The sequence below is a fragment of the Neofelis nebulosa genome, chromosome 8, assembly GCF_028018385.1.
Source record: "Neofelis nebulosa isolate mNeoNeb1 chromosome 8, mNeoNeb1.pri, whole genome shotgun sequence".
NCBI classification, from domain to species: Eukaryota; Metazoa; Chordata; class Mammalia; order Carnivora; family Felidae; genus Neofelis; species Neofelis nebulosa.
In genome coordinates, this window is record NC_080789.1 from 105,199,523 (window position 1) to 105,223,932 (window position 24,410).

At 46.0% G+C, this 24,410-nt stretch overlaps 1 protein-coding gene across 4 annotated transcripts in view; it reads left to right on the forward strand.

Annotated features, from left to right (window-relative positions):
- Window positions 1-24,410, forward strand: part of DDX11 (DEAD/H-box helicase 11) — a 39,833-nt gene that overhangs the window by 10,832 nt on the left and 4,591 nt on the right. For 3 of the 4 annotated variants that reach the window (XR_009265965.1, XM_058744046.1, XM_058744048.1), the window contains exons 4-19: window positions 346-594; window positions 1,342-1,428; window positions 1,742-1,899; window positions 8,401-8,452; window positions 9,374-9,481; window positions 9,714-9,801; window positions 10,211-10,416; window positions 12,240-12,392; window positions 13,042-13,088; window positions 13,424-13,503; window positions 14,412-14,456; window positions 14,570-14,637; window positions 16,150-16,188; window positions 16,455-16,566; window positions 16,686-16,817; window positions 17,316-17,428. Coding sequence is in view for 3 of the 4 variants with exons in the window: in XM_058744046.1 (XP_058600029.1) it covers window positions 346-594; window positions 1,342-1,428; window positions 1,742-1,899; window positions 8,401-8,452; window positions 9,374-9,481; window positions 9,714-9,801; window positions 10,211-10,416; window positions 12,240-12,392; window positions 13,042-13,088; window positions 13,424-13,503; window positions 14,412-14,456; window positions 14,570-14,637; window positions 16,150-16,188; window positions 16,455-16,566; window positions 16,686-16,817; window positions 17,316-17,428 (1,737 nt within the window). In the remaining variant the exon portion in view is untranslated. The remainder of the gene's footprint in view (window positions 1-345; window positions 595-1,341; window positions 1,429-1,741; window positions 1,900-8,400; window positions 8,453-9,373; window positions 9,482-9,713; window positions 9,802-10,210; window positions 10,417-12,239; window positions 12,393-13,041; window positions 13,089-13,423; window positions 13,504-14,411; window positions 14,457-14,569; window positions 14,638-16,149; window positions 16,189-16,454; window positions 16,567-16,685; window positions 16,818-17,315; window positions 17,429-24,410) is intronic. The other variant, XM_058744047.1, reaches the window with a different exon arrangement.

The following is a 24,410-nucleotide window of genomic DNA, read 5'->3' on the forward strand; positions in this document are numbered from 1 at the left end:
GTCTGACGCTTAACCTACTGAGCCACTCAGGTGCTCCAAATTCTTCACCTTCTAATTTTGTTAACTTGCGATATTTATATGTAACCTGATAAGCCACATTAAATTATTTTAGGAACAGTGAGCTGTATAATTAAACCATGAATTTCATTTTCATTTCTTCCTTTTTCATATTTTCCTTGGCTATCCTTTTGCTAATTCCCTTCCTGCCCTTTCCCAGCTCGGTCTTAAACTACCTTCTAGTAATTAAAGGTAGACCTTCCCTGAAGGCTTTATTAAAATGGGAAACATCATCTGGAAAGCTTCAATTTTTGTTCTCTTTTCCTGAAGACCTTTTTCTTCCTGTAGGGAAAATCTTTAAGTCTGATTTGTGGGGCCCTTTCCTGGCTCCGTGACTTTGAACAGAAGAAACATCAAGAAGAAGCACGTCTCCTTGAAACTGGAACTGTCCCCTTAAGTGATAGGAAGGATCAGCCCCCATTTCTTTCATCCTCCTTCAAAGAGACCCCAGACATCCTGAGGCCTGCCGGAGAGCCTGACTGGGTGACTCAGTTTGTGCAGAAGAAAGAAGAAAGGGACCTGGTGGACCGGCTGAAGGTGAGCCCTAGGGTGATGGGAGGTGAGAATGATCCAGGAAACAGTGTTTGGGTGGTAATTTGGGGTTGATGAGTGTGTCCTTCTCCTTTGCAGTGCCTTCTTGAGCCAGTGGTACTGTGCCCTTGCTGTCTTTTTATTTTTTATTTTTATTTATTTTTTTTTCTTGCTTGCTGTCTTTTTAAAGCTTATTTGTTTATTTTTGAGAGAGGGAGAATGGGGGAGGGGCAGAGAGAGAAGGAGGAGGAGAGAATCCCAAGCAGGCTCTGCGCTGTCAGCACGGAGCCCGACACAAGGCTTGAACTCTTGAACCATGAGATCATGATCTGCGCTGAAACCAAGAGTTGGACACTCAACTAACTGAGCCACCCAGGCATCCCGCTTTCTGTCTTTTTAAAGCTGATGTCAGTGGGCCTTCTCTAGACCAGGGATTGGCAGTTCCATTCATTACCCACCTGGAAAAAGAACCTCACTGTTGCCATTGGCAACATGGTTCAGTGGCTGCAAACTCCATTCAGGGAATGAATTTGATTGAGAGTCCGTGGCTTCGGGAGGGAGTGTGTAGACCTGCAGTGAGCAATAGGGCTGGGACCCAGTGAGGGTCAGGGATGCTGCTGCACCCTTGAGAGTTGCCCATGGAAGGGAGAACCGCCCTGTGTGAAGAGGCACGAGGCCGAGCCCCAACTCTTTAAGGAGGGCCTGGTTTGGGCTTCCTGCGGGAGTTTCCCGTGTGGCTCCTTTACCCTGTAGGAGGAGCAGGTCAGGCGGAAGAAGCGAGAAGAGCGCCTGCAGCAGATCCGTCACAGTGCACAGCTCAAGTATGCAGCCAAGCGCATGGTGAGTGTCCTCTCGGAGTGGCAGGGATGGTGTACGGGCACTGTCCCACTGCGTGGGGCCTCACGGAGTTGCTCCTTTGGATGAGTGGTCAGGACCTCAGTATTCTTGCCCTGACCCCCCCTCATCACCCGGAAGCTGGCAGCTTGAGCTGAGGTATTGATGCCTGGGGTGTAGATACCAGTAGGACAGCGAGGCCTGTGGAAATGGCATGTGTGTTGTCCTTGGTGGTAGCCACTTCAAGGCTGACTCCATCAAGGGGGCAGGGGCACCCGTACTGAGATTCCTCTGTCCCACTTGTAATGCTCTTACACAGAGACGGGAAGAAGAAGAAATGGAGCGTCTCCTCCACCTCAGCAGGGAGATGCTAGCAGAAGGAACAGGGACCGAGCCCCTAGAGCAGCTGGAATGTGGGGATGAGGAGCTGGTCCTCGCCGAGTATGAGAGCGATGAGGAGAAGGGAGCAGCTCGTGGGTAAGATGGTGCTTCTCCTTTACCCACCTCCCCTGCACTGGTCTGCATGGGGGCTCCCAGGGAGGGAGCTCCTGTGCCTAGAGAGAGGCAGCCTGCTGTGTCCCTCATGAGACATCTGAAGGGATGGAATGCCATCCCTTCAGTTCCTCATAAATGGGGGCTGTGCCTTAGGCTACAGGGCTAGGAAGGGGAGGAGCAGGGACCTGCACCCAGCACCCAGGCCACTCTTGATCATGTGCTCTTAGCTCCTAGACTACACCTTGTGAGGTTTATGATATAAATCATCAACGTATCCTTAGCCCAACTTGTTCTTTTCGCCTTCTGGCTTCTGAGTTTCTGATGTGTGAGTCCTAAGCTGCTAGGTGGAGTAGAAACACTGAAGGTGACAGCGAGGTTGTTCTGAGGCCACACTGCCCTAGTGGGAGCCTCCTTTTTCATTCATGCTTTAGTTGCACAAATGACCTTCGAGGGTCTGCTCTAGGTATGGCGTGGCTCCAGATGCCACAGACGACAGACATGACCCCTGCCCTCCGAAGCTTGCATGTAGTTGACGGCAGGGGGGTGGGGAATGTACACCAGAACTGTGAAATGAGCACATTTGCCCAGGAGGAGAATAAAACTGGTGAAAGGGGTAGCGTGTGGGGTCGCACCTCCAGGTGAAGCCAGGAGAGCCCTCCAAGGGGATGACAAAGCATGAGAAAGAGCCATGGGGAGACCTGGGAGAAGAGAGGTCTAGTCAGTAGCCTGAAGGTACCCTGGTCTGGAAACGGGAACAGGTTTGGTAAGTTCAATGGGCACAGAGAAGGCCCAGGGGCTGAGCAAGAGTGAATGAGGGAGAGAGGGGAAGAAGAGGCAGCTGTGTGTTTGGGCCTCATGGGTCCACTGAGGGTTTGGGTGTTCTCAGTGCAGTGGGGCTGTGGGGTTTCAAACAAGGGAGTAACAGGATTGTATTTGGGCATTAGGGCATTAAAGTCATTTTGATATCAGTTCTTTCCCCAAGTCACAAGTACCCCTAGAGGTCATCCCTCTTAGGCTCCCAACTTGGAAGCATTGTTTTCTGCTCCTCTAAAGGTGACTCCAGTGTTCTACATTCTCATTGACACTGTGGTCACCATGTCTGTGTAGAGTGTAACTCCAAGGCCTGAAACCTTCAGTTGACTCTTGTGATGGAGAAAATCTTCAGTCTGTCTGCAGTGCACCTTCTACTTCACCATCGGGTGCTCAGCGTCCCAGCTGCCCTGACTTTTCTTTCTTTTCCCCCTCAGCTTTATTGAGATATAATTGGGTTATAACATTGTGTAAGTTTAAGATACATACCATGATGATCTGATATCTGATACATGTATGCATTGCAAAACAATCACTATGATAAGGGTAGTTAACAAATCCATCGTCTCACATACTTAACATTTCTTTAAAGATGTGCTCTCCTAGCAGCTGTCAGGTGTACAATACAGTGTAGTTAATGACAGTCATCATGCTGTGACCCTAGAACGTATTATCTTATAATGGTACCTTTACCTTTTGACTACTTTCACGTCCCTCTTCAGCCCCTAGCAATCTACTCTGTTTCTAGGCGTTTGGTTTTTTTAGATTCCACTTAGGATATGCCACAGAATTGTCCTTCTCTGTCTGACTTACATCACTTGGCAGAATGCCCTCAAGGTCCATATATATTGTCACAAATGGCAAGACTTCTTTCTTTTTTATGGCTGAATATTTCTGTGTGTGTGTGTGTGTGTGTGTGTGTGTGTGTGTGTGTGTGTGTGAGAGAGAGAGAGAGAGAGAGAGAGAGAGAGAGATAGAGAGAGAGAGAGAAAGAGAGAGAGAGATTTTCATTATTCATTCATCTGTCAGTGGATACTTCGGTTGTTTTCATCAGTGCTGCATTGAACATGAGGATGCAGAGATCTCCGTGAGATAGTGATTTCATTTCCTCTAGATATATACCCAGAAATGGGATTGCTGGGTCATATGCTACTTAATATTTCTAATTTTTTGAGGAATGTCCATGCTGTTTTCTAGAGTGGCTGCACCAATTTACATTGCCACCCACAGTGCGCAAGGGTTCCCTTTTGTCTACATCCTTGCAAACATTTCTTTCTCTTTCTTCCTTTCCTTTCCTTTCCGTTCTGTTCCATTCCGTTCCTTGTCTTTCAGAGTACAAGCAGGAGAGAAGGGCAGAGGGAGAGAAAATCCCAAGCAGACTCCATTCTCAGTGCAGTGCCTGACCTGGGGCTTGATCCTTATGACCCTGGGATCGTGACCCAAGCTGAAATCGAGAGTTGGATGCTGAATGGGCTGAGCCACCCAAGCACCTCATCTTTTATCTTTTTGGCGGTAGCCATGCTAACAGGTGTGAGGTGAAATCTCATTGCGGTTTTGACTTGCATTTCCTTGGGGATCAGTGATGTTGAGCATCTTTTCGTGTACCTGTTGGCTATTTGTATGTCTTTGGAAAAATGTATATTCAGTTCCTCTGCCCATTTAAAAAATTTTTTTCTGTTTATTTTTGAGAAAGAGACAGGGTGTGAGTGGAGGAGGGGCAGAGAGAGAGGGAGACACAGAATCTGAAGCAGGCTCCAGGCTCTGAGCTGTCAGCACAGAGCCTGATGCTGGGCTTGAACTCACAAACCATGAGATCGTGACCTGAGCCAAAGTTGGACGCTTAACCAACTGAGCCACCCAGGCGCCCCACCTCTGCCCATTTTTTAATTGGATTACTTGTTTTTTGCTGTTGAGTTCTATGAGTCCCTTATATATTTTGGATATAAGCCCCTTATCATCAGATAGGTGGTTTGCAAATATTTTCTCCCATTTCTTGGTTGCCTTTTCATTTTGTTGATTGTTTCTTTTGCTGTGCAGAAGCTTTTTAGTTTGACATAGTCCCATCTGTTTATTTTTGCTTTTGTTGCTTATACTTTTGATGTCCTATCCAAGAAATTATTGAGAAGAACAATGTCATGAAACTTTTTGCTGTGTTTTCTTCTAGGAGTTTTATGATTTTAGGTCTTACGTTTAAGTTTTTAATCCATTTTGACTTAGTTTTTGTGAGTGGTGTAGGAGAGGGGTTCCGTTTCATTCTTCTGCCTGTGACTATTCAGTTTGCCCAGCACCATGTTGAAGAGGCCATCTTTTCCTCATTGAGTATTCTTGGCTCCCTTGTCCAATAGTACTTTACTATATATACCTGGGTTTATTTTTGGGCTCTTTTCTGTTCCACGGATCTTACGTGTCTGTTTTTATGCCAGTACCAAAGTGTTTTGATTACCATGCTGTTTGAAATAAGGAATTGTGATTCCTCCAGCTTTATTCTTAAGATTGCTTTGGCTATTTGGGGTCTTTTGTGGTTCCTAATGATTTTTAGGATTCTTTTTCTATATCTGTAAAAAATGCCATTGGAATGTTGATAAGGAATTGCATTAAATCTATAGATAGCTTTGAGTAGTATGGACATTTTAGCAACGTTAATTCTTGTGACCCATGAACATGGGACATTTTGTCATCTGTGTCATCTCCAGTTTCTTCATCAAAGTCTTGTAGTTTTGAGTATATGTCTTTCACCTCCTTGGTTAAATTTATTCCTGAGTATTTTATTGTTTTTTTTTTTTTTTTTTTTAAGTTTATTTATTTACTTTGAGTGAGACAGAGAACAGGTGAGTGGGGAAGGGGCAGAGAGGGGAAGAGAAGAGAGTCCCAAGCAGGCCCCTTGCTGTCAGAACACAGCCTGATGCAGGGCTCAGAATCACAGACCGTGAGATCAGATCATGTCCTGACTGAAATCAAGAGTTGGACGCTTAACCAACTGAGCCACCCAGGCACCCCAATATTTTATTGTTTTTTTTAAATGTTTTTTAAAATTTATTTTGAAAGAAAGAGTGTGAGTGGGGGAGGGGGAGGGAGAGGGAGAGAGAGAATCCCAAGGAGGCTCCGAGCTGTCAGCTCAGAGCCCAATGCGGGGCTCAAACTCACAAACTGTGAGACATGACCTGGGCTGAAATCAAGAGTCAGACACTCAACTGACTTAGCCACCTAGGTGCCCCAGTATTTTATTGTTTTTTATGCCTTTATAAGTTAGACTTTTATTTCTTTTTCAGATAGTTTATTATTAGCGTACAGAAATGTACCTGATTTTTGTGTGTTGATCATGTGCCCTGCAGCTTCACTGAATTTATTAGTCCTAGCAGTTTTTTGGTGCTATCTTCAGGGTTTTTGTAAATAACATCATGTCGTTTACTTCTTCCTTTCCAATTTGGATGCTTTTTATTTCTTTTTCTTGTCTGATTGGTCTGGCTATGACTTCCAGTATTATGTTGAATAGGAGTGGTGAGAGTGGGCAACTTTGTCTTTTTCCTTGTCTTGGTGCAAAAGCTTTCACTCTTTTACCGTTCAGATGTTAGCTGTGGGCTTGTAATAGATGGCCTTTATTATGTTGAGGTACATTCATTTGTACCTAATTGATTGAGAATTTTTATCATGAACAGGCGTTGGATTTTGTCATGTTTTTTTCTGTGTCTGTTGAGATGATTATTTGACTTTTATATATCATTCTATTTATTGATGTATCCCATTTACTGATTTGCATATGATGAGCCATCATATTTTAGGGATAAATCCCACTTGATCATGGAGTATGATCCTTTTAATATGCCATTTAGTTCAGTTTGTTAGTGTTTTGTTGAGAATTTTTGCATCTGTATTCATCAGGGAAATATGCTAGCCTGTAGTTTCCTGTGTTTGTAGTGTTCTTACCTGGCTTTGGTATCAGGGTAATGGTGGTCTCATAAAATGAGTTTGGGAGTGTTCCCTCCTCTTCAGTATTTTGGAAGAGGTTGAGAAGGGTTGGCATTATTTCTTTAAATATTTGGTAGAATTTGCCTATGAAATCATCTAGTCCTGGGCTTTTCCTTTGGTGCTCAGAGGCCTGCCCCTAAGCACAGATTTCGGGATCTGGATTAGAGACAAAACTTTTGACCCTGCCCAGGGCTGAGATGTCCAGACCTCTTTATGCATCCTATCTCGAAGAAATAAGGGCAGAGAGGCTCTGTAAACCCTTTGCCACCTGCCTCCAAGACTGCTTGCCCACTCCTGTACTTCTCCTCAAGAGGCCCCTGGGAACAAGAGAAAGAACTTGAGTGGAGTTCGTGAATATTAGAGAAAGTGCTACTTAGGGTCTGGGCCTGAGCCAGTAATCCTGCAGATTTCTACAGCTTCCAGTGCCCTGGCATTTCAAGAGACATGAGCCTCTCTGAGAACACAACTCATTCTGAATATAAAATTTTTGCTCTTCATTTCTTCACATGTCCAGCTTCTTACTAGATTTGGTTGAGTTTGCTTACTGTGTGATTTAAATCAAGGCCTTTCAAACAAAGCTGACTGAACAATTATTGATTTATTTATTGACCAGGAAGGCAACCCTATAACTCCTCTTCTAATCCCCCAAAGCAATTAGCATTTCTGCTTTTTTTTTTAAATAAAATTTGCCAGGTGAGTAAAAAGAATCCCAGTGATGGCCCTGTAGGTAGAGTGTGTCTGTGAAAGATTTTGTGTTTTCTGAGGAACCTAGACTAATAATGTTGACCAAACATTCAGCCTCGTAATGCAGGATTTACCTCCCCACCAATCTGCCAGTGCACATGGGCTCTTCATTCATTGCTGGGAATGGTAGACTGAGGTGCTGGCGAGAGAAGACATTTATCTGGTTCTGAGTGACAGCATCTTTTATTCAGTCAGTCAGCAGTCAGTTGTGACTTCCCTCAGGAAATGTGCGTGGAATTCCTGCTGTGTGCCAAGGCCTTGGTGGGACCCCTGGCATTCACAGAAGCTAGATACTCCCAGGTCCTGCCCGTGGACGTGACAGTCTGGAGGGGGAAACAGACCAAGAATAAGTTATTTTGAATGAGGTGCAGGGGGGCCATGGCAGTGTGTCAGAGGCCAGCCAAGCCTATGGGGGAGGTTGGAGAAGGCTGAACAGAAGAGACAATGTTTATATGGGGATCTCAAGGTTGACAGTTGGCTAGGTAAAAGAGGAGGTGAAGGGAGAGAGCATTCCAGGCAAAGAGAACAGCATGTCCAAGGCTCTGAGGTGGCAAAGAGCAAAGTTCTGTGGGGAACTGAGAGAATTCCAGTTTTCTGGAGGGTGGACAGTGAGGACAGAGTAGCCTTTGATGAGGGACAAGTCAGACACTGAACCTAGGCTTCGGGCATACTGTGCCCCTTTCTCATTTCCCTCCTGAGCGGCAGTAGGAGGATGGGGTTGGTGTTAGCCTGGGGGTGTCTCTCTGACTGAGCGAATGAGCACCTGCTCATTGGTGGAACCTGGTTGTTGGAATGGTCTGTCTCCCTTTGGCTGAGGGCTCCAACCCCAGCAATGCTGGTCTCCATGTGGGGAACAGCTTACTTGTTTAGCTAGTTCCCATACATGGCACATGCTCGGTACAGTGCATCTCAGTTGACCTGAGTCCCCAGGGAAGACTGTTCCGTGTTATTTTTCTCTCTCAGAGTGGACGAGGAGGAGGAGGAGGAGGACCTGGAGGAAGAACACGTAACTAAGGTAAGACATCGTGTCCTGGGTATTCTGGGATTGGTCCCCAGTCCAGGGCTGTATCCCCCTAGCTGCTTCTCACTCTCCTGGGGTTCCCCAGACCCAGACCTTGGTGTCGGTGCTTACTTGGCCAGATGGGCTAGGCACCCAGAGGAAAGGCCTCTCCTGGCAGTGAAGCCTGGGCTTGTGTGCCCCAGGGCATCCAGGAGCTGCCGTTCTGGGCCACGGACCAGTGGTATCTCTCTGGGGAAAGGGGGGGCTGCAGGCCAGAGCAAGAGCACCCTGCCCTTTGGCTCCCTCTTCTCTGGTTTGTATTTTCGTTGGCATGGAGTTCTGTGAGGTACATATGATTCTGACACCTCTCATGTTTGAAATCATTTGGTTTCATTTGTGTAAGACTCTTGTTTTCTCCGTTAAAAGTAGATATTTTGCCTCTATTTTTCTCTTCTTTTGTCGCTGTTCTCCATCTCAGAGGAGCACAGAGAGAGTTTAGCTCAGTGCCCCCCTGCCTTACTGCCCGCCTGTCTTCCAAGCCCTTTGGGAGGTGTGTGTGGACAGCCCACCCCCCAACACACTCCCCAGAATCTACTCTTTCCCATTTGGGAACCACAGCTCAGGGAGGCGGCCTGTCCTGAGATGAACAAGCCCTGTAAAGTGGCTGGATTAGCGGCTGAGCAGGACTGATGGGAGGCGCTCCATGTTGTGGGTGTTCTCATGACCTTCTGGAGCTGAGGGGATGGTGGGGACTGCCCCGGCCCTGTGTTAACTGAGATCTGCTGTGGGACAGAGTCCCCTTGCTTTAGGTTTGTGTATTTGTGGCCACTCTCCCCAGTCCCTCAGCCTATTAGACCATGTATTCCTTGATGTGCAGACAATATTTGGAGAAATTGTGGTCTCCTCTTTGAAATACCCTGCTTTTTCTCGGAGCAGATTTACTACTGCAGTCGGACACACTCCCAGCTGGCCCAGTTTGTACACGAGGTGCAGAGAAGCCCTTTTGGCAAGGACACCCGGCTTGTCTCCCTTGGCTCTCGGCAGGTAAACAGAGGCAGTGGGTCTTGGCTCAAGTGCCGACCTGCTACCTTCCCTGGGCCTTCGTCTTCTTCAGAGAAGAATTCTTCTTAGAAGAATTGTGGTTCCGAGGCAGGCCGAGCGGTGGGAGGATTGGCCTCTTCCGGTCCTTGGGGGGCTAGGCAGGCTCTGGAGGGTTGCTGTGTATCACATAGCCGGGACCATTGTGTTGACTTTTTCTTTATCCTCTGTCTTCTAGAATCTTTGTATAAATGAAGATGTGAAAAACCTGGGTTCTGCGCAGCTTATCAATGACCGCTGCATGGAGATGCAGAGAAGTAAACACGGTAGCCGCCAGCACCCTGGAGCTGTGCAGCAAAGAGCTCTGGGACTGTCGTGTAGCCTCAGGCAGTACTGGGAAGGGGTCGGGAGTGGGGCAGAAGTGGACAAGGATGTGGGAAATAGTGTCTTAAATGGCAGTGATGGCAGAGCAGACGGCCGGGTCCTTCCTAAAGACCATCTCCTTGGGAAAAGGTGTTTTGCTTTTTGGGTCAGTGTCTAGTTCAGAACCCTGGCTCTGAGATGATTTTACTGGCTTTTTCTAGCGAACACCAAATAAAATACCAGAATGGTGTGCTGAGTACCGAGAAGTACTGGGAAGGGTTTATCGGACCCCACCCTATGGAATTGGGCTCCTGACCCCATGGACACTTACCATTCTTTCTGCCTTTGCCCCCTTGTGCCTGTGCCCCTCAGAGAAGAGCAGAGCTGAGGATGAGAAGCCCAAGAGGAGAAGGCAGGAGCACCAGGCCGCATGCCCCTTCTACAGCTATGAGCAGCTGCAGCTCCTCCGAGACGAGGTCCTGGTGGGGGTGAAAGACATCGAGCAGCTGGTGTCCCTGGGGAAGGAGGCTCGGGCCTGTCCCTATTACGGGAGCCGGTTTGCCATTCCAGCAGCCCAGGTGAAGACCCTGGAGGGTTGGGCAGTCACTCTTGGCTCTAACTGTGGCCTCATCCCCAAGGAGTTTCCTCATTCCTCTTAATTTGGGAGGATGTCACTGGCCATGGTTGGACTGACCAACACACTGCACACCAGTGACCTGTCACCCACACGCCTGGTGCGTAGGGTCAGAGGCGGCCCCAGGTGCCTTGTGGCTCTGGGTTGCAGGAATAGTTGGCATTATTGGGGACAGCAGATAAAAGCCAGGAAGGGAGGGGCGCCTGGATGGCTCAGTCGGTTGAGCGTCTGACTTCAGCTCAGGTCATGTTCTTGCGGTCTGTGAGTTCGAGTCCCACGTCGGGCTCTGGGCTGATGGCTCAGAGCCTGGAGCCTGCTTCTGATTCTGTGTCTCCCTCTCTCTCTGCGCCTCCCCTGTTCATGCTCTGTCTCTCTCTGTCTCAAAAATAAATAAATGTTAAAAAAAAAAAAAAAAGCCAGGAAGGGGTGTGCAGTCCTAGTGAAAACACAGAGTCGGGGGCAAAAGCTGAGGGGATGAAGTAAAGGTGCTGCACCAGAAACGTGTTCCCAGATGGCCTTTCAGAGGAATCTACCCACCAGTGTGTGAGAAGACAGTCTTCTCTAGACTTGCCACATTTGGTGTCATCTTTAAACAGAAAAACTGCCGGTTTGCCAGATCAAAAATACCATAGTTATTTGGTACGATTTTACTGTCTAATTGCCACTTCTTAATTTGAATGGCTTTTGGAAATAGGGTTTCGATTATGGAGACTTCCATATAAGAAAGAAGAGATTAGGTAGGTTTTCAGTGATTCAGGGAACATGAGTAATAATTTTACAAGGCAGTTAAGTGCTCATTAATATACTACGTTGAACCGTGTTGCGTGGGTGCTCAGAATTAAATTCCAGAATCCTCCCAGCCCTCAGCATTGTTGCATGCCGTGCCTGGGTCTGTTTGCCACATTGCAAGATTAGTGCCATAGATACCTGTGTGCAAATATAGTAAGATGTCCTGAGATTTTCATGATCTTAACTTTTTGAGATACTTTTCACCTCATTTTTGCTTTGTAGTATCCTACTAAAAAAGCAAAGGCAAGTATTATCCATATGTTCTCATATCCATATGAGGACACAGGCCCAGAAAGGTTAAGTGATTTATCTGTTTTCTCTTAGTGGGTGAGTAATGGAGCCAGTATTAAAGCTGGGCCTTAAGTTTCTAGTTTTCTGGATTTTCACTCTATCAGTATTCTTTTAACTGTAAAATCATCATCACAGAGAGCACCTAAAAATTCATGGAATGCTTTTATTTTTGTTTACCCTCCACCCCTTAGCCCTTATTTGAGATAGAGTTTATCATTTTGCAGATGAAGAAATTGAGGCGCAGAAAGATTAAGTCATTCTTCCAGAGTCATTTAGCTGGGAAATAACAGCTCCAAGACCAGAACCCAGGGCTACCTACTAGTGCACCACTGGTTTTCACGGTGTTTTGAGGAACCTTGGGTGCCTCAGGGGCTACCTTGGGGGTATGGATAAGGCTAAGCAGGGGTTCCACGCTTCTCTCTGCTCCCCTCTGCCCACTGCCACTCTTGGTTCAGTCAGATTCAGATTGGCCCCAGTTATGTCTGTTTCATATTTCATGTTCCACATAAAACCTGAAGAGGGGGTCTGTTGCTAAAAGCACAGGGCTTTGGTAGAGCTTTCACTCTTGAATGCCCCTACATGTATTCTGGTTGGGAAATGAAACCACTCATGCCAGGAGCTTAGAGCAGGTGGGGCTGCTGTGGCAAGGAGCCCAGCCCTGCTCAGGTGGCCACACCCTCCTCCCAGCTCGTGGTGCTGCCCTACCAGATGCTGCTGCACGGGGCCACCCGCCAGGCCGCGGGGATCCGGCTGCAGGGACAGGTGGTGGTCATTGACGAGGCTCACAACCTGATCGACACCATCACGGGCATCTACAGTGCAGAGGTCAGCGGTTCCCAGGTGGGTCGGCCTCTCCCTTCTTGGGCCAGTGCCTGCTGTGGGGAAGAGGGATGTGGATCATCTCTCCAAGTGCCTAGATCTGGAATTCGTCTGGCAATGGCGTGGGGAAGGGTGCGCTGAGTCGAGGCAGTGGCCTCATCAGGGGCGGACTGGCTAGAACTACGGGGACCCAGATCTTAGAAATGCTGGCACCCGGCGCAGACAAGGTGACTCATTTCCTTGTTCCTCACTGGCGTATGTCATCCTGAGTCCCTCCAGCCCAGGGTGGTACCAGCCAGTTCTCTATAACCCAGGACAGTGGGGTGAGGGAAGCAGGGTCCTCACATGGTTGGACATCATTGTTGCTTTGAGGGGTTCTCAGTATTTCTGAAAGCCACTATTTATCAATTATCTCCTCTGTGCCATGCAGCATACACAGTATTGTGAAACCCCACGCTGCCTCTGTGCAGGCTGGTATTCCTAGTTAACGTTGAGAACTCTTGAAATTCAGGGGGGCATAAGCAGTGTGCTGCTCTCTTCACCTTGGTTGTTTCCCATGAGGTGTCCTGGCTAGCATCTTCTAGGCATGATCTAAGATATCATTGGCGCAGCCCTAGGCTGCTTGCTCAGAGCCTGGGCCACCTTCACACCTGTTCTCTGTTCTCTCCAGTTCTGCCAGGCCCATTCCCAGTTGCTCCAGTATATGGAACGATACGGGTAAGACACTGCCTCCTGAGGGGGAAGGGAAATCCTGCTCAGTCTCCGGGAGAAGCAATTGGGTCTCCATCTCTGGCCCAGGCACCACACCAAGTGGGCCAGGGTGCTGTTTACCTCCTGTTTGTGGTGGTGTGTACCCCACATAGGCCGAGGGTGCTTGGGACACAACAGCTGGCTGTGAAGGCCTTGGGCCATGGCCATCCTTTTTCTCTGGGACCATATTTGTCACTGTGGTCTACCTTGAAAGACTGGACAGAAAGGCCACAACTTGGGGCATATGGAAGGGAAGCAGCTTGGGGAGTGCTACCACTTGATGTCCGTTGGTGTCTCCTCAGGAAGCGTCTGAAGGCCAAGAACTTGATGTACATCAAACAGCTCCTGTATCTGTTGGAGCAGTTTGTGACTGTGTTGGGAGGTAAGGAGCACTATGCCCACCCCAGCCCCTGGCCTGCTAAGCTTGCTGCAGTCCCTTCTCTGGATGCCAGTCAGGACACCTGGGATTTCTGTGTCCTCAAGAATTGTCTTGGCCATTGATTTAGAAGATTCTTATTTTTCATAGCTTTGTTGAATTGTCTGACCGTAGATCCTTTTTTAGGTTTCTAGTTTATATTTCCCTGAGTCCTTTTTATTTTGCCAGACCTTACTTCTCAGGTAGTAATAACAGCATAGTGTAATAGAAACGGGTGACGTTACTTTGGAGTGCTCCTGTGAGGAGAGCTGCACAGGCACGCTCACTGTTGTTGACAGAGGAGTCAACTAAAGCTCAGAGATGTGACCTGCCTCTGCTTCATGAACCTAGTAGGAGAGACTAGAGGCTTCCGGCTCTAGGTTCCATACTGCTTTGCACAATTCTGTGTCACCTACCCTTTCCTTTACTATATATATGGCTGTCATTTGAAGGCTTTCATAGAAGCCAAAGTTCTGGAAAACCAGTGGGGTGTTCCACTGGAGGGATTTTGTCTAATGTCGGTGTTCCTCCCTTCCACCTCTGCCTTGCCACTGGCCACTGTGCAGCCTGGACAACTCTTTGCACCTGCGTAAAGTGGGTGGTCCCTTGGCCCCAGCCTCCTTGGAGGAGGTGTGGAAAGAATGAGATAACAAGGCTTTGGGCTCCATATGCAAATGTGGGTTAGATTTTGAGGCTTCCTAGAGCTTCCCACCCTCTCAGTGGGTTCTTTGGGTACCATAAATGGCAAAAAACCTGTTTACATGTGAATGCTCTTATTTGATGAGTACATCAAATAGTGTACACACAAAATATGTGAGAGGATAGGGGTGGGGGGCAGAGGATCCCCATCCTGACCTGCTTGAATTCTGTTTTAGGAAACATTAAGCAAAATCCCAACACACAGAGCCTTTCGCAAACAGGTAAGAGGGCGGCCTTCAGAGACTCAGAGATGGTCTGAGCCGTTTCTGAGCTCACCTCTGGGCCTGTGGTCTTCAGAGCAAGGATTCCAAGGCCCTTCTTTGTTTATCCTTAGGGACAGAGCTGAAGACCATCAATGACTTTCTCTTTCAGAGCCAGATCGACAACATCAACTTGTTCAAGGTAGAGGTTCTCCCCCTTCTGTGTCAGCGCCCAGTTTCCTTATCCTTAACCGCCACCTGCGAGCAGAGCACTGTGTTAAGACTGGAAGGAATAAAACGTAAATTTCTTCTGTTGTGAGTCAGTCTAGAAGTCTGAGGATCTACAGCATAGATGTTTGTAATTAACCCTTAAAGTGTCAGCAAGAAAAAAATCTTCAATCCAGAGTGAAGGGTCCTAGGGATTGGTGAGAAAAGGTGCCTTTCATTTACCATGTAAGCACAGAAACTCCCAGGTCCTTAACCTCATTCCATCTTTCTTCTGGCCCAGTCTTTGCCCTGGACTAGAAAGAGCAGGTCAGCTTTGTGAGCACCATCCTGCTATTGGGCTGAGGTGGCTGAGAACACTCCCAGGGCCACTCTGTGTGACCCGCCCCCATCCTTGCACACCAGCCGCAGGTGTCTGCCTGCTCCAGACCTACTGTTCGGGGTACTGCTGCCATCACTTGACTCACAACTTAGCGATTCCAAATTACTAAAAATACAGAGCACTTGCTGTGTCCAAGGCAGTGCACCAGGTTCTGGGACCCCACGGTAGGAGGTACCATCACCATTCAGAAGCAGAGGAAACCAGGGCTGGGTGAGGTTTCCCCAGGACGACATGTACTAGCCATACAAGAGTGAGCAAATGGTGCCTGGTGTGGGAGGCAGCATGTGAGCCCCGGCTTGGCCTTGAGACCCTGCTTGCTTCCCTCCTGCCTTCCCATTTTTCTTTAAACCAGCTTACCTGTTTTGATCACGGTCACTGCCATTACCCCATCTGACCGGTTGAGGCCATTTTGATGCCTTTCTTCTCTCTTTGGGTCCCGCATCCAAACAGTTGCCGGGCCTCAGAGCTGGAAGGAGCACTCGAACTCCCACTGCTTTTCCATTCCCACAGCTGCCACTTCAGGGCCAGCTCGTTTCCTCTCGCCTCCTTTCCGCTCTTCCTGGCTTCACTCTCTGTCCCTTCTCAAATCTTTCCTACACTGTCATCTGGTGAGTCCTCACTGGAAGATAGTGCCCTTTTTAGAAATCTTCAAAGGCTTCAACTCCCTGTCTTCCTTTCCAAGCTGCACATGTTGTACACACTGGAGGGCCCCCGAACAAGCCCCAAGCTTTACCCTCTCTGTGCCTTTGCTCGTATGTGTTTTTTTAAACTCTTAATCTTTTCAAGGTTCATCTTAGGTGCTGTCATATTGAAGGAGAGCACAGAAGACCTGTCACCAGGAACCTTTAGAGAGGGTTGGGGCTATGCAGATGTTAGTGAGGAGGCCATGTGCATGAAGGTTGCTCTTGTGGGAGAGCGCTGTGTTGTATGTGGGGGTGGTGGGAGAGGAGTGACCTCAGAAAGGAGGTTGACCCGGTTGGCCACAAGGAGGCTGGGTTCCTCAGGAGCTGTCAATGAATCATGGTCCCTGGGGTTTTGGAAGGTGGTGTTTTTTTTTTTTTTTCCAGCCTAATTGTTGGATGTGCCTGCGGTGGTTTGCTTTTGCAGGTGCGGCGCTACTGTGAAAAGAGCATGGTCAGCAGAAAGGTACAGCCTCTCTTCCTGGGTCTGGCCAGGCTCCACAGCACCCCACTTCCTGCCCTCCCAGTACCTTGCTCTCCCCTGCCCTTTGGAGCCCCAAGTCACCCCTGCTCCCTTCTTACTGCAGGCCTGCTTGCTGTGTCGGGTGGGGGTGCCAAGATGCCTTGTGTTGGGGGGCAAGTTGTGGGCTGTGTGGGGTGCAGCAGAACCTCCAGCCTGGGCTCCCACTGCTGCACCCTCATTCCTCCCTGTGCTTTCTCTCCCCGTCCCAGCTCTTTGGCTTCACAGAAAGGTATGGCACGGTCCTTGCATCCTCCAGGGAGCAGTCCAGACTGGCTGGGTTCCAGCACTTCCTACAGAGCCTGCAGCCCGCATTGACCGAGAGTGAGTCAAGAGGGGGAGACAGGGCTGCAGGTGGGGGCCAAGAATATCCATCCCTCACGTGTGGACTCCTCTCCTGCCTCCTCTGTGGTCCCAGACCGTCTTCCTTCTGCTCTGTGCAGCTCCCGTGCCCCACGGAGATGAGGGAGAGGCCAGGGTGCCACGGTCTGCTTCCCCGCTGATGCACATCGAAGGCTTCCTTGCAGCCCTCACCACTGCCAACCAGGATGGCAGGGTCATCCTGAACCGCCAAGGTAGTCCAAGGAGGAATCAGCATGGAGCTGGGAAACCAAAGCATGAAAAGATTCTACCTTGCACCTCTCTGGGTTAGGACGAGGAGACAAGGTGGTGAAAACTGGTCCTCTGTAGCGTGGGTGGGCTGGTGTAGGTGCGGTGAGGAGGGATGTGAGGCACTGGGGAGGCTGGCATCTCACGCCAGGTTATGAGAGAAGTTGTATAGCCTACTGGTTACAGGTATGTGAGTTTTGGTTTGAGTCTTGATTCCGTCACCTCCAAGCTGTGTCTATCACTCTGAACCTCAGTCTTCATGTGCAAAAGGAGCTGGTAGTGCTGTCTGCCTCGGGCTTGTCCTGCACTTTGAATGTAATCTAATCAAAAGGGAAAGTGGTATCTCTAGTGGCTCCTTCATGGACACAACTGAGCTCCCATTTGCCTCAGACTCATGGAAGTCTTTGTTCGGCCTGCCTGCAAACCACCCCCTCCTTCCCCAGCTGGCTCTGTCTTTTTTTCAGGAAGTCTTAGTCAGAGCAGCCTCAAATTCCTGCTCCTGAATCCAGCCGTGCACTTTGCCCAAGTGGTGAAGGAATGCCGGGCAGTGGTCATCGCAGGCGGCACCATGCAGCCGGTAAGGGAACCAGACCCAGCCTCTTGTGGCCCGAGTGCTGGGATGGGATAGGGACAGGGGGAAGAGGCGCTGTCCAGTGGGCCCCCAAACCAGAAAGGGGTCAGCTTGAACAGGCCAAGCAGCGTCCACCAGGTGGCATTGCTGTGCTGTCTCATGCCTGGGCCTTTAGCCTGGGGCAGGGGTGGAGTGGGCAGTGGGGGTGGAGGGAGGCACATGGCTGGTGATTTGGTGCTTTTGTAGGCTAGGTACTGCACTTCTCCCAAAGATAGCCGTTCTGGAATTTCAGGCCTCCATTTTAGTGCCATTCGCTCCTTATACCCACCATAGATACGACCTTTCCTTTCTTTTATAAATTTATATACACACACATGTATTTAGGAAAGTATTATGTTTTCGTTGTAGAAAGCAGAGACCAGCAAAAGCAGGAAAAAAAAATAGATGATAATTCCACCAGCGAAAGATTTTATTTTAGTGTATATCATTATACTAGTCTTTGTGTGCATAATTTTTACAAATATACATACATATTTTAAAAACAAAAATCTGTATCTCTACATGCTGTTGCTGTGATTTGCTTTTTTCACTCAGCAACAAATGTCATAGACATTTTTCCTTGTCAGCAGTATGTATTTATTCTACCATGCTCTGGCTGTGTTTTTTTCTGTTACATGAATATGTTATATCTTATAGAACTACTCTTCTTTTGTTAGATATTTAGGTGATTTCCAGTCTTTCTCTGTTTTAAGCAACACAGTGGCAAACAGAACCACGTCTCTGCACAGCAGTTCTGTCCTTAAGGTACACCTAGCCCAGGACTTTGGTGGAAGGCTCCTCAGTGCCCACGCAGTCATTCGTTTCTAACCTCAGCCAGTAGAATCCCCCATTGCTTTATTAGTTTCCAACTTTTCTTTCTTTTCTATAGACTTGTATATTTTTGTTCATGTATTAAAGGCATCTATAGTCATTGCTGCTTTCAATGCCCAGGTGTCTCAGACTTGGCCTGTCAGAGCCCGACGTGTTGCCTCTGGTCCTTGATGAGGCCCCACTAGCCTTGGGATGCTTTCTTGCTTTCTGGCAAGATGAAACATCCCAGCCACCTTATGCCTTCTTTATCCCATATCTGGGATCATTCATTTTTCTAAGATAACCTGGTTTCTTTTATTGGGGATTGGTGTTTAAAAACCAATATCTGGATATCGGGGTGTTTGTGGTACTCCTGGATTATAAATGTTTTTAGGCCTTCTTGTAGACTGGGGAAAATGGTTTTAAAAAACCATGAGTCCATATTGATATTTCTAAATGAACATCAGTCAGTTATTTGACCTTACACTTTATGTCTTTCCTCTTGAGCTGAATGTTTGGTTTCTTATTACATTGACATAACTACTTATTTGCTATGTCCCATAATATACTTAAGATATACTAAAATAGTTTCATATACAGTATTATTCTAACAATAAACTATTGATGAAAATTTCATTTCTTTGCATTTATTTTTTGCCCTTAAGTATATCCTACTAAGGATGTATGGTCACTAAGGATCTGAGGTCATTTGAAGTCAGGCATTGCTTTGTGTGCTTATGTTGTGAATGTGACAGAGAGTTAGGCTTTCTTTGTTGCCATGTGTTTTCAGTTTTAGAGTTTGATTTTTCATTTTAGACATATATATATATATATATATATTTTTTAATGTTTATTTTTGAGAGAGAGACAGAATGCAAGTGGGTTAGGGGCAGAGAGAGAGACACATACAGAATCCGAAGCAGGCTCCAGGCTCTGAGCTGTCAGCACAGAGCCCGACGCTGGGCTCGAACTCACGAGCTGTGAGATGATGACCTGAGCCAAAGTTGGACGCTCAACCAACTGAGCCACCCAGGTGCCCCTAGACTTAATTATATTTTTAAAATAAGTAAACACCTGTATGGTTCAAAAGTCAAAACTGCATGGAAGATACATTCAGGGGCGCCTGGGTGGCTCAGTTGGCTAAGCATCTGACTTCTGCTCAGGTCATGATCTCATGGTCCATGGGTTTGAGCCCCACATTAGGCTCTGTGCTGACAGCTCAGAGCCTGGAGCCTGCTTCAGATTCTGTGTCTCCCTCTCTTGCTGCCCCTCCCCAGCTCATGTTCTGTCTCTTTCTCTCTCAAATATAAACAAACATTAAAAAAAAAAAGATGCATTCAGGAAGTCTTACTTCCATCCATTTCCAGCCTGTTCCCCATGCCCATAGGTTATCATTTTTCTTACTCCTAGTCTGTCCTTCTATGCTTTCATTTTATTTTTCTCCAGAAATAAGCAAATATATATACTTACTTTTTCCTTTCCTTTGTCTTTTACATCAAAGCATAACTGGTTTTTAGTCACCAGTGTGTTGTGGCACGCCATTCAGTAGCCAGCGCCATCTGTGCGCCTCTTGCTGGCTCGGAGCTCTGCGCTGGCAGGATCCAGCGTGATGCTTTCAGCTGACCCCTCCTGAAGGGGGTCACTGCACAGGAAGTATCCTTGTGCATGGGTTGGTTTGTGGAGCTGTATGCTCAGAGGGGACTCCTAGGTAGGGGGGCTGCCAGGTTGAAAGATAAAAATACATCTGATTTATTAAATATTGCCATATTCCCCCCCAGCTGGAGCTGTACTGTTCTCTCTTCCACCAGCACTGTGTGTATGTGCCTACAGAGGGATATGCTTTGGGATTTTTGCCAATTCAATAGGTGAAAACCCTGGAACTCTTTTTTTTTTTTTTTAATTTTTTAATTAATTAATTTAATTTACATCCAACTTAGCATATAGTGCAACAGTGATTTCAGGTGTAGATTCCTTAGTGCCCCTTACCCATTTAGCCCATCCCCCCTCCCAAAACTCCTCCAGTAACCCTCTGTTTGTTCTCCGTATTTAAGAGTCTCTTATGTTTTTGTCTCCCTCCCTGTTTTTATATTATTTTTGCTACCCTTCCCTTATGTTCACCTGTTTTGTATCTTAAAATCTTCATATGAGTGAAGTCAGATGATATTTGTCTTTCTCTAATTTCGCTTAGCATAATACCCTCTAGTTCTTTTTTTTTTTTAATGTTTATTTTACTTATTTTTGAGAGACAGAGACAGCATGAGCAGGAGAGAGAGAGAGGGAGACCCAGAATCTGAAGCAGGCTCCAGGCTCTGAGCTGTCAGCACAGAGCCTGACGCGGGGCTTGAACTCACGAGCTGTGAGATCATGACCTGAGCTAAAGTCAGACACTCAACCGACTGAGCCACCCAGGCGCCCCTAATACCCTCTAGTTCTATCCACATAGTTGCGAATGGCAAGATTTCATTCTTTTTGATTGCTGAGTAATACTCCATTGTATATATATACCACATCTATCCATTCATCCATCGATGGACACTTGGGCTCTTTCCATACTTTGGCTATTGTTGATAGTGCTGCTATAAACATGGGGGTGCATGTGCCCCTTTGAAACAGCATACCTGTATCCCTTGGATAAATACCTAGTAGTGCAATTGCTGGGTCATAGGCTAGTTCTATTTTTAATTTTTTGAGGAACCTCCATACTGTTTTCCAGAGGTGCTGCACCAGCTTGCATTCCCCCCAACAATGCAAAAGAGATCCTCTTTCTCTGCATCCTTGCCAACATCTATTGTTGCCTGCGTTGTTAATGTTAGCCATTCTGACAGGTGTATGGTGGTATCTCATTGTGGTTTTGATTTGTATTTCCCTGATGATGAGTGAAGTTGAGCATTTTTTCATGTGTCGGTTGGCCATCTGGATGTTTTCTTTGGAGAAGGTCTATTCATGTCTTTTGCCTATTTCTTCAATGGATTATTTGTTTTTTGGGTATTGAATTTGATAAGTTCTTTATAGATTTTGGATACTAACCCTTTATCTGATATGTCATTTGCAAATATCTTCTTTCATTCCATCCAGTTGCCTTTTAGTTTTGCTGATTGTTTCCTTTGCTGTGCTGAAGCTTTTTATTTTGGTGAGGTCCCAATAGTTCATTTTTCCTTTTGTTTCCCTTGCCTCTGAAGATATGTTGAGTAAGAAGTTGCTGCAGCCAAGGTCAAAGAGGTTTTCGCCTGCTTTCTCCTTGAGGATTTTGATGGCTCCTGTCTTACATTTAGGTCTTTCATCTACTTTTAGTTTATTTCTGTGTATGGTGTAAGAAAGTGGTCTTGGTTCATTCTTCTGCATGATGCTGTCCAGTTTTCCCAAGACGATTTGAAGAGACTTGTCTTTATTCCATTGGATATTCTTTCCTGCTTTGTCAAAGATTAGTTGGCCATGCATTTGTAGATCCATTTCTGGGTTCTCTATTCTGTTCCATTGATCTGAGTGTCTGTTCCTGTGCCAGTACCATACTGTCTTTATGATTACAGCTTTGCAATACAATGTGAAGTCCGGATCGTGATGCCTCCTGCTTTGGTTTTCTTTTTCAAGATCGCTTTGGCTATTCGGGGTCTTTTCTGGTTCCACACAGATTTTAGGATTGTTTGTTCTAGCTCTGTGAAGAGTGGTGGTGTTATTTTGATAGGTATTGCATTGAATATGTAGATTGCTTTGGGTAGTATTGACATTTTAACAATATTTGTTCTTCCTATCCAGGAGCATGGAATCTTTTTCCATTTCTTTCATAAGCTTTCTCTAGTTTTCAGTGTATAAATTTTTCACCTCTTTGGTTAGATTTATTCCTAGGTATTTTATGGTTTTTGGTGCAATTGTAAATGGTATTGATTCCTTGATTTCTCTTTCTGTTGCTTCATTGTTGGTGTATTGGAATGTAACTGATTTCTGTTCATTGATTTTATATCCTGCCACTTTGCTGAATTCTTGGATCAGTTCTAGCAATTTTTTGGTGAAATTTTGGGTTTTTCATATAGAGTATCATGTCATCTGCAAAGAGTGAGAGTTTGACTTCCTCCTAGCTGATTTGGATACCTTTATTTCTTTGTGTTGTCTGATTGCAGAGGCTAAGATTTCCACTACCATGTTGAATAACAGTGGTGATAGTGGACATCTCTGTCTTGTTCCTGACCTTAGGGGGAAAGCTCTCAGTTTTTCCCCACTGAGGAGGATATTAGCATTGGGTCTTTCATATATGGCTTTTATGATTTCAAGGTATAATCCTTCTATCCCTACTTTCTTAAGGGTTTTTATCAAGAAAGGATGCTGTATTTTGTCAAATGCTTTCTTTGCGTCTACTGAGAGGATCATATGGTTCTTGTCCTTTTCTTTTATTGATGTGATGCATCGCATTGATTGTTTTGCAGATATTGAACCAGCCCTGCATCCCACTTGGTCGTGGTGAATAATTTTTTTAATGTATTGTTGTAATGTATTGTTGGATCTGGTTGGCTAATATCTTATTGAGGATTTTCACATCCACGTTCATCAGGGAAATTGGTCTGTAGTTCTCCTTTTTAGTGGGGTCTGTGTCTAGTTTTGGAATCAAGGTAATGCTGGCTTCATAGAAAGAGTTTGGAAGTTTTCCTTCCATTTCTAGTTTTTGGAACAGCTTCAAGGGAATAGATTTTAACTCTTCCTTAAAGGTTTGGTAGAATTCCCCTGGAAAGCCATCTGGCCCTGGACTCTTGTTTTTTGGGAGATTTTTGATTACTACTTCAATTTCTTTACTGGTTATGGGTCTGTTCAAATTTCTATTTCTTTCTGTTTCAGTTTTGGTAGTTTATATGTTTCTAGGAATTTGTCCATTTCTTCCAGATTGCCCATTTTATTGGCATATGATTGCTCATAATATTCCCTTATTATTGTTTTTATTTCTGCTGTGTTGGTTGTGATCACTCCTCTTTCATTCTTGACTTTATTTATTTGGGTCCTTTTTCTTTTTGATCAAACTGACTAGTGGTTTATCAATTTTGTTAATTCTTTCAAAGAACCAGCTTCTGGTTTCATTGATCTGTTTTACTGTTTTTTTTTGGGGGGGGGGTTCAATAGCATTGATTTCTCCTCTAGTATTTATTATTTCCTGTCTTCTGCTGGTTTTAGAATTTATTTTTTCTTTTTCCAGCTCTTTAAGGTGTAATATTAGGTTGTGTATCTGAGACCTTTCTTCCTTCTTTAGGAAGGCCTGGATTGCTATATACTTCTCTCTTATGACCGCCTTTACTGCATCCCAAAGGTTTTGGGCTGTGGTGTTACCATTTTCATTGGCTTCCATGTACTTTTGAATTTCCTCTTTAACTTCTTGGTTAGCCCATTCACTCTTTAGTAGGATGTTCTTTAGTCTCCAAATATTTGTTATCTTTCCAAGTTTTTTCTTGTTGATTTCGAGTTTGATAGCGTTGTGGTCTGAAAATATGCACGGTATGATCTTGATCTTTTTGTACTTGTTGAGGGCTGATTTGTGTCCCAGTATGTGATCTATTCTGGAGAATGTTCCATGTGCACTTGAACAGAGTGTATATTCTGGTGCTTTAGGATGAAATGTTCTGAATATATCTATTAAGTCCATCTGGTCCAGTATGTCATTCAAAGCCATTGTTTCCTTGTTGATTTTTTGATTAGATGACCTGTCCATTGCTGTGAGTGGGGTGTTGAAGTCTCCTACTATTATGGTATTATTATCAATGAGTTTCTGTATGTTTGTGATTAATTGATTTATATATTTGGGTGCTTCCACATTTGGAACATAAATGTTTACAATTGTTAGATCTTGTTGGTGGATAGACCCCTTAATTATGATATAATGTCCTTCTTCATCTCTTGTTACAGTCTTTATTTTAAAGTCTAGATTGTCTGATATAAGTATGGCTACTCTGGCTTTCTTTTGTCAACCGTTAGCATGATAGATTGTTCTCCATCCCCTTACTTTCAATCTGAAGGTGTCTTTAGGTCTAAAGTGGGTCTCTTGTAAACAGCATATAGATGGATCTTGTTTTCTTATCCATTCTGTTATCCTGTGTCTTTTGATTGAAACATTTAGTCCATTGACGTTTAGTGTGAGTACTGAATAAACCCTGGAGCTCTTTAG